Source organism: Haliotis rubra, unplaced genomic scaffold (assembly GCF_003918875.1).
Source record: "Haliotis rubra isolate DU_JTF1 unplaced genomic scaffold, ASM391887v1 Scf150, whole genome shotgun sequence".
Taxonomy (NCBI): domain Eukaryota; kingdom Metazoa; phylum Mollusca; class Gastropoda; order Lepetellida; family Haliotidae; genus Haliotis; species Haliotis rubra.
This window is the reverse complement of record NW_025765448.1, coordinates 648,788-658,798: the sequence shown is the minus strand read 5'-3', so window position 1 is coordinate 658,798 and position 10,011 is coordinate 648,788. Positions and strand designations below refer to the sequence as shown.

The 10,011-nt window shown below is 43.4% G+C and overlaps 1 protein-coding gene across 1 annotated transcript; it reads right to left on the bottom strand.

Moving 5' to 3' along the window:
* Nucleotides 1-2,356: 2,356 nt before the first annotated feature.
* Nucleotides 2,357-9,713, bottom strand: LOC124270233 (the record flags this gene model as incomplete). Its single annotated transcript, XM_046705271.1, has 5 exons — nucleotides 2,357-2,820; nucleotides 3,369-3,465; nucleotides 3,925-4,004; nucleotides 4,660-4,893; nucleotides 9,470-9,713. Coding segments are annotated over 5 exons (915 nt in total), but the record flags the coding sequence as incomplete, so codon positions are not given.
* Between the last annotated feature and the right edge of the window lie 298 nt (nucleotides 9,714-10,011).

Genomic DNA, 10,011 nt, shown 5'->3' with positions numbered 1-10,011 from the left:
GCGTGTGTGTGTCAGTCTGTCTGTCTGTGTTAACGCCGCATTCAGCAATATTCCAGCTATATGGCAGCGGTCTGAAAATAATCGAGTCTTGACCAGCCAACGCAGTTAGACGAGAGATGTAGAAAACAAAGGGAACTGAGTTAAAGGTTTTAAGGAGTGTAGTTTAACTTTTGGCACGCTACTGATTTCAGTTGCTTTACATCATTATCAAGTTAAAAGATAAACCAAGTCGCTCTTTGGAGTTGCGTCCCTTGGACTTGATCCTATCGTGGGTTCGAATTCCCTAAGTACCCGGATTATGATCATTAAAATTTTGTTTGTCAGCACTTTCGTGAGTTTCCGCTTTGGTCTTTACACTTAAAGTCTGTTTGTTCGTTGTTGTTTAAAGCCGCACTCAGCAATATTCCAACTTTTGACCGGACAATCCAGAGATCAACATCATGAGCATCGACATACGCTATTGGCTCAAAGAGTTGCCGCGTTATGAAATGTATGTGTTAATCAGTTGTTGTAGCCATGATACAACACATGTTGGGCAAGTGTTGTATGATGCTATTTGAAATCTTGGAGGAAAGAGAAAACTCGATTGTAAAAGATGTGAAAGGTATATACAAAAGGTTGAAATATTACTCGACACCAATGGAAGATTGAAGTCATCAACCTTATCATACCAATCTTCTAACGAAATGTGTGTGTTGTATATTTACTATACTGAACCGCAAAAGAAACGCGATTTTCAAAACCAAATGCAAAATTTTGTTCTTACAAGGTGATGTTTTTATTGTGATTGTACCGTTTTGTTAACATGTTTTTCAATCCAAATTGACAGTTATTACCAACATCAGTGTGTTTTCCGATGAAAAAGCATATCGACCAAACGTGCCTAAAAGGACAGATGTGGTAAAAGGTTCCGTATGACATTTGTGAAAATGAAAATGCACGTGCAGATCGTGACAACCCTACCAATTAAAGCGAGTCTCAAACTTGCCTGAAATCATTCTTGTGCTGACACAATCTCCATACCACGATTTACGAGAGATGCGAGGAACCAGGCCTTGGGACGACTGCAAGCTTGCCAGGCTGCACGGAGGGTAGCCAATCATTTTAATGTTCATGTTCGGACAATCTACCGACAGCAGGAACGGTATCAGACCACTAACAGCATCCCAGACCGTCCATGCAGTGGACGACCTGCATTAACATCACAGCGTCAAGACCGACAGATTGTGCGCAATCATCTGCAGGATCGCTTCACCAGAGCGACGGAAACAGCTCGCCAGACCACTGGGACTCACAAGAGACCCATTAGTGCCGATACATTGCGTCGACGTTTGCGCGAAAGAAACCTCTGCTGTCACAGATCATGTCGTGGTCCAGTCCTCACCGCTCGTTGCCGCCCAAACCGACTGCAATGGGCAACTCAGCATCGAAATTGACATTATCGAGAATGGAGAACTGTGCTTTTTCTGATGAAAGCCTATATTGTGTTTCGACAACCGATGGAGAACAGTTTTCCAATGCGTGTATTGTAGTCCAAGCATCATGGTGTGGGGTGTAATCGATCTGAACCAGAGAGTTGGCCCCGTGGTGTTCCAGAATCACGGTCAAGGACGAAGAAATGGCGTGACAGCTGCTCGCTATACTGACCAAGTCATAAGACCCCACGTTGTACCACATTTTGAACGTCGCAGAAATCACATCTTCCTGCAAGACAACGCTCGTGCCCACACTGGACTTCCTAAGACAACATGGCATCCAATCCCTTCAATGTCCTGCACTCAATCCGGATTAAAGTCCACAGCTTTGAGACGAGATTCAAAGAAGACTGAATGACCTTGAACCAAGGCCAGCAACTCCGGCTGGACATCAACCGGCTAATTCATTCCATGTACAGAACACGCAACGCTGTCATCGATGTCCATGGAGGCCAACGCGATACTGAGTTTGAGGTATTTTAGTGGGACCATTTTTTGGTGATTTTGTTTGTGTGAACTCTAAATGTGATTCCCAAACATGTGTTAACCACAACTGTCAAGTTTAAACGCAATCCTCCGTTTTGATTGTTAATTAGAGCGAATTAAAGTGTGTGGTTTATTATAGGATATTTATATAGCGCACATATCCTCGCAACTAGTGCTTGCTCAAGGCGTTTAAGAAACCTCTGTTTCTTTTGCGGTTCAGTATATATACCACTCAATCGAATTCAAGGAACACACGATTCGTTCATGTTAATCTGCCACGCCGTGTTGTTTTTGTTTTGTTTGGGTTTTTAGTATCAATTTGTTATTTCACAAACATATACCATAACCCAACATCCTTTAAGCCAATAACATAACACAGTGGTATGGCTAACATTTTTATTTACGACGACATCCCTTTAAGATTCACCCTTACAGGTACGTGTAACGCAACGATTGTTTTTAAAGGTACACTGTACCGCGTATTCACGTTTAAAGTATCCTTAGTTGGTGAATTCGTTATAGCCTGTTATCACTAGATAACCGACACATGATAACCGTAAAGTAAAGGCGCCAAGGGGATGTCTGTAAAGAGGCTAGCTTTATGTTGTGGCCAGGGTTTCCAAGCAGAGGAAGTACTCCTCCTTATTACACCGTCCATCCTCCCATTCCCATTGGCCAGCATCGCTCATTCCCAGGGAAGCGCAGTTTTCTGGGTGGGCTGAAGAGGTTGAGCTGCTGCAGGTGCCGGTGCCGTTCACGAGTGGTGAACTGAAGTCGTTTGTGGGGACGACGTCGCCCGCAAGATAACGCCACAGGACACGGTCCAAGAGATTGGACACCCCAATCCAATAGTTTTGACCTTGTGTGAGGGAAAATATCAAGTTTATATTCAAACACATGCATAAATTACTACTTGTTTGTTTATTGTTTATAATGTAGCCATAGGTAACAAACCAGTGGTCAATGTTATGAGCAATGTCCATCTATTGGTACGACGATGTAAACCTTGATTCTATTTATCGTCGCTGAGGAGGCAAGAGGAAACGATTCAGTTAGAATAGCTTAGATTAAACAGGAGACCTTATTGACGATCACGGCCCGTGGCCTGCCTAGGTCTAGTTTTAGTCTGCTCTGTGTGTTAACTGTAACAAGTGAGTGAGCATGATTTCACTCCGCTTTTAGCAATATTTCAGCAACATCTCGGTGGGGAATACCAGGAATGGGTTTCACACATTGGGGATTCAAACCTGGGCCTTCCGCGATAAACACTAGGCTATCTCATCGCCCCTGCAAAAATTGAACTTGACCAATTCGACAAAAATACTTTAGTGGACATTCATCCTTGCATCTAGTGAGTGAGTGAGTGTGTGAAGTTTAGTGAAACAGTATAAATGGGTTTTCAGTTACCTTTTAGAGCGTTGGCAGTAAGAATACCGTTGACGAAGTCGCTCTGTTCTTGGGTTCTGATCATGGCAAGGTCACCCCCTATAATGTTACAGTATTCCTGCAACAATGATCTGTGAATGTTAGTCTTCATTTAGACTTCAACCAGGAAGGTTTCATCATGTAGTCGTGTAACGTCGCATTTCAAATAATGGGGGGAAAGCTGGGGTATACGTGAGTATGGTTTTACGCCGCATTTAGCAATCTTCCAGCTAAACAGTCCGACAACTGGTAGATTTTATGTACCCCTCTGATAAGTGCACTTTACAAAGAAATTGCAATCCCAAATATAACATATGTTATATATTTGAATGTTGGACCCTTACCCACTGGGCCACCCATGCCCCCGGGACACCCTTAACACACAGCAGTGTATGATACAGTAACCAACATACTTGTATCAATGTAACGTTCTGTTAAAGAATGTACTTTCTAAGTAAAACATAAAATTGTTATTTCAATACTAAACTCTGGAATATAAATAACATGTTGTCAATCGTCCCACGTGGGTGTTGTTTACCTTGGCTTGGGCATAGGTTGTTTGGAATCCGGAGAAGTAGAAGCAGTTGTCCTCCAGCTGGAAGTGGTTGCAGGGACATTCTGTGGGGGAGTGAGGGAGTTGGGTTTAATTCTGACTTCACAAGCGTTGCGTTTCGCCCGCTAAATGTGGAAGAAAAGCCCAGACTGGCGTTCTTTATGAGGTACGTACACCTTGGTGTAACCAACTCAGATCGCACTCGATGAAAACTCCTGGAATGCAGGCATGGCCTGGTTAAACCACAGATCATACTCGAAGAAAACCTCAGAATGCAGACCAAGCAATTCTCATGATCATCACCCAACTAAGGGACGGTTTGTATCACGTTTCAGTGCCACAGGAGACGCTTTTAACGTTTATAACGCCACACTCAGCACTTTGCCATGAGAACGGTCTGTAAATAATCGAGTCTGGACCAGACAATCAAGTGACTGACATGTAGCTAGAATATTGCTAAGTGAGTGAGTGAGTGTGGTTTTACGCCGCTTTTAGCAATATCCCAGCAATATCACGACGGGGGACACCAGATATGGCTTCACACATTGTACCCATGTGGGGAATCGAACCCGTGCCTTCGGCGTGACGAGCGAACGCTTTAACCGCTAGGCTACCCCACCGCCCAGTATGTATTGCTGAGGACGGCGTTAATCAACAAACCGACATCCAGGGGGTTAAGCAACAAACAAATTATACCTACGATTACATGTGTACACACACCTAGCAAGACACCATCTAGGACCACCTCTACCAGCTGAAGGAGATCTGTTGTGTCGACGGTGGTGAACTTGTTAAAACGGATATACCTTCCGATTGATGTACCCGAACAGGCGTACGTGGTGTTGGAGCCGGCGGCGGGAGAAGTGCTGCCGACGGTGGCGCAGATCTGAGATGTCCCTCCGAGAGTTGGGTCCTCATCGTACACCTCGATGATGATGTTGCGAAGACGCTCGGCTGCAAAGGTGGAAACAGTGAGTCATGACGTCCTGTACGACAATACCGAGGTAGACTTAAATAGTCTGGGCAGAAGGAAACAGTGGCCGACTGCATGAGCAACTAACTACGCATTCGGGTCATGATGACATACAGTGAGCGAGGTCATTCAGTGTAATAGGGGTTCTTGGGAAGTAATCCTGACTTCAGAAGTAGTGAGTGAGTGAGTTTAGTTTTACGCCGCACTCAGCAATATTCCAGCTATATGGCGGCGGTCTGTAAATAATCGAGTCTGGACCAGACAATCCAGTGATCAACAGCATGAACATCGATCTGCGCAACTGGGAACCGATGACATGTGTCAACCCAGTCAGCGAGCCTGACCACCCGATCCCGTTAGTCGCCTCTTACAACAAGCATGGGTTACTGAAGGTTCATTCCAACCCGGACCTTCACGGGTACTTCAGAAGTAGAGTGCAGGATTCTAGTTTTTTAGTATTATAGATTTATACTATCCACTGTATCCATTTAAAATTAACCTTTGTGTCAATGATAAAAACAATGATTCACACAAACACGGACACACATCCAAGATTGTTGGTTGGTTTGTTGTTTAACGCCGCACTCAGAAATATTCCAGCTATATGGCGGTGGTCTGAAAATAATCGGATCTGGACCAGACAATCCAGTGATCAACAGCATCAGCATCGACCTACTGGGATACGATCACGTGTCAAGTCAGCGAGTCTGACCACCCCATCCCGTTAGTCGCCTCCTACAAGCATGGGTTGCTGAAGACCAATTCTAACTCGGACCTTCTCGGATTAACTTTATCCAACTATTTAAGCGCATAGGTAATAGCGTACACATACGGGACCGTGCACACAACTGAACTAGTCTATATGCACGGTTTACTCGGAGTAGCCTCCCTTGGTGTAATCAGACGACAGTTTCAAGGCCAACAGAGAAAGTTCATCATGGCGTCTGACGAATTATTCTATTTATTAAGGTAATTTGTGATAGATAGTACAAAAAACCCAGCCATCTTCAGTTTAAACGATGTTTATTGCTTGGAACTAAATGTGCGACCATTGGGTCACCGTGAAGCAGAGGTACTGAGTGAGAAAGACCGGGCCCCATGTTACAAAGCGAAGAGAGAAGCCCCTGAAACAAATACACACACACACACACACACACACACACACAGAGTACACACAGAACACAAAACACACAGAGTACATAGAGTACACACACACAGTACACAAAACACACACATAGTTCAGACACAGTACACACAGTACACAAAAAACACACACACAGTACACAAACACGCAGTACACACACAGTACATAGAGTACACACACAGAGTACACAAAACACATACAGAGTACACACACAGAGTACACACAGTACACAAAACACACACACAGTACACACGGTACACAAAATACACACATTACACAGGTACACACGGTACACAAAACACACAGAGTGCACACAGTACACAAAACACACACACAGTACAAAGAGTACACACGGTACAAAAAACACACAGAGTACACATGGTACACAAAACACACACATTACACAGAGTACACACGGTACACAAAACACACAGATTACACAGTACACAAAACACACACGGTACACGAAACACACACACACTATACAGAGTACACACTGTACACAAAACACACAGAGAACACACGATACACAAAACACACAGATTACACACAGTACACAAAACACACAGTACACAAAACACACAGAGTACACACGGAACACAAAACACAGAGTACACACGGTACACAAAACGCACAGATTACACACAGTACACAAAACACACAGAGTACACACGGTACACAAAACACATACAGTACACACAGAGTACACAAAACACACACTGTACACACGGTACACAAAACACACAGAGTGCACACAGTACACAAAACACACACACAGTACACAGAGTACACACGGTACAAAAAACACACAGAGTACACACTGAGTACATAGAGTACACACACAGAGTACACACGGTACACAAATACACACAGAGTACACACTGAGTACATAGAGTACACACACAGAGTACACACGGTACACAAACACACACAGAGTACACACTGAGTACATACAGTACACACACAGAGTACACACGGTACACAATCACACAGAGTACATATAGTACACACAAAGAGTACACACGGTACACAAACACACAGAGTACATAGAGGACGCACAGAGTGCACACGGTACACAAACACACAGAGTACATAGAGTACACACACAGAGTACACACGGTACACAAATACACACAGAGTACACACTGAGTACATACACAGAGTACACACGGTGCACAAACACACAGTGTACATAGAGTACACACACAGAGTACACACGGTACACAAACACACAGAGTACATAGAGTACACACACAGAGTACACACAGAGTACATCGAGTACACACACAGAGCACACACGATACACAAACACACAGAGTACATAGAGTACACACACAGAGTACACACGGTACACAAACACACAGAGTACATAGAGTACACACACAGAGTACACACCTTACACAAATACACACAGAGTACACACTGAGTACATAGAGTACACACAGAGTACACACGGTACACAAACACACAGAGTACATAGAGTACACACGGTACACAAATATACACAGAGTACACACTGAGTACATAGAGTACACACACAGAGTACACACGGTACACAAACACACACAGAGTACACACTGAGTACATAGAGTACACACACAGAGTACACACGGTACACAAACACACAGAGTACATAGAGTACACACACAGAGTACACACGGTACACAAACACACAGAGAACATAGAGTACACACAGAGTACACACGGTACACAAACACACACAGAGTATATAGAGTACACACATAGAGTACACACGGTACACAAAACACACACAGTACACACTCAGTACACACAGTACACACAGTACACCAAACACACACACACTTTTTTTTAAATTGCTGGATCCGCCTATGGGGACCCTGGGAGATATTTGAAGAAGAGGCAATTGTTTTATTATACTTACGGTTACGCAAATGTATGGATACAAGCAAATTTTTTAGGTCGACCTATTTCGGTGATGAACAAGTTACAGCATTGGGTTGTCCTGGCTAGCATCAATATTCTGTTCAATAATGACACGAAATCCGTCAATATGTTTTAGAAAGAGGGAATAAGTGTCCTCTATAACTGCCTTCACACCATGGATACCGGCCATATAATATAAAACAGTTCGACACCTCCTCTCTCCTCATCATGGTCCTCTAAGAAAATCGTATTGAGCTGTTAAATTATTGTATCGGCCTGGTTTTCTGGTTGAAAGACGTGACCGGGGGCGGTGAGGAGACTTCACCAAATTTTACGAGCGCTTCATGAGATTGACATTTTGAAAGGAAGTCCGTTTGTTAATAATCTATTCGCTTAATTTAATGATTAAAAAGGGATAATGTACCAAATCGAGCGTATATACTGCGTCCATTTTGCATAACAACTTATGTTGAAACGTACTGACTTTATTCTTAAATTTCAATTTCTTAACTATTTCATCATATAATGGATATTGTTATCTGTTCGTTAAAGAAATCCAATCCAAACTTGTGAGGACACAATGATTATGCAAATGTCATCAGGCAAAATGTACTTTCAATCTCTATACGTCATGTAATGCCCAATAGGTAACATTCAGAGCATTCGTGACGTGTGTACAGACTCGATTATTGACAGACAGCTGGACTGTTGCAGAGTGCGGCGTAAAACTAAACTCACTCACGCACTCACGCTATCGTGACATGTGGACGATTCGGTACTATGGAACATTGCACGCTTCAATCAAAGATTGTGAGGGGTGGGGTAGCCCGGTGGTTAGAGCGTACGCTTCTTACGACAAAAACTGGGGTTCCATTCCCCCTCATACAATTTGTGAAGCCCATTTGTGATGTTCCCCCGCAGTGATATTGCAGGAATATTGCTAAAAACGTCGAAAAACATGTTAACTCACTCAAACATTGTATTCATATTACACATTTTTTAATAAATTTGCCTCCAAAATGTTGATATTTTCAGCCCGACATCATATAATAATAAAACCATTTTTACACGTGTATTTCCGTATGGTAAATGTAGTACATACAGTATGTTGGTTCCCTTGCTGACATAAAAGTAAGTAATTATTCAATTTCCTTATGTGTTTCTGCTATTGTTGAAGTCTTCTGAGACAGTATTTTCGCTTTAGAATAGACGAGAATAAGATATTGTCGGCATGGCACGGGTTCCATCATTAAGCTGCTAATATGATGAACATTTTTATCAGGCCATAATCTTGCATGATTTAAAAGTGTATTATAACTTAACAAGTCGGAGAGAGTGATATATTTACAAAAATGACCCCATGAAAATTCACTAGCCAGTCGGGCCTGTAACTGTGGAGATTTACTGGCCCGATTGGATTTTTACTAGCCACGGGCTAGCGGGGTAGTGGCTATTTCGCACACTGGTCAAATCAGCCTTAACACAACCCAACCGCTCACTCTACTTACAACAGCAGTCTGCTCTGTTGGTGATGGTGACGGAGAGGAGGGAGTAGATGCCGCCCAGGTCGATGTCCATGTAGGGCGTACTGTCTCCGATGTCCGATGCAAACGTAGTGTTGTCTGCGATGAAGTCGGTGCCAAAACCGCCATCTACGGCAAACTCTGGACCATAGACAACGGGGCCGAAGGTGAAGGCTGATGACGAAGAGACCTGTGATCCGAGGATGGGGATCACGGCACCTGGGGACAAACAATCACAGCAGCAGATAAATCAAATAAAAAGATATATCTACCTCTATGTCTTCAAACTCGGATCACCCGCCGTGACATTGCTGGAATATTGCTAAAAACGGCGTAAAACTAAACTCACTCACTCAAACTCGGAGCAAGGGTAGCATCAATGGTTAAAGCTCCGCACCGAGCATAGTGAGTTAATGAGTTGGCTTTTACCCCGCATTTAGCAATATTCCAGCAATTTAAGGGCGGGGAACACCAGAACTGGGCTTCACACATTGTGTCCATGTGGTCCTCACCTTGATCAAGCCAAC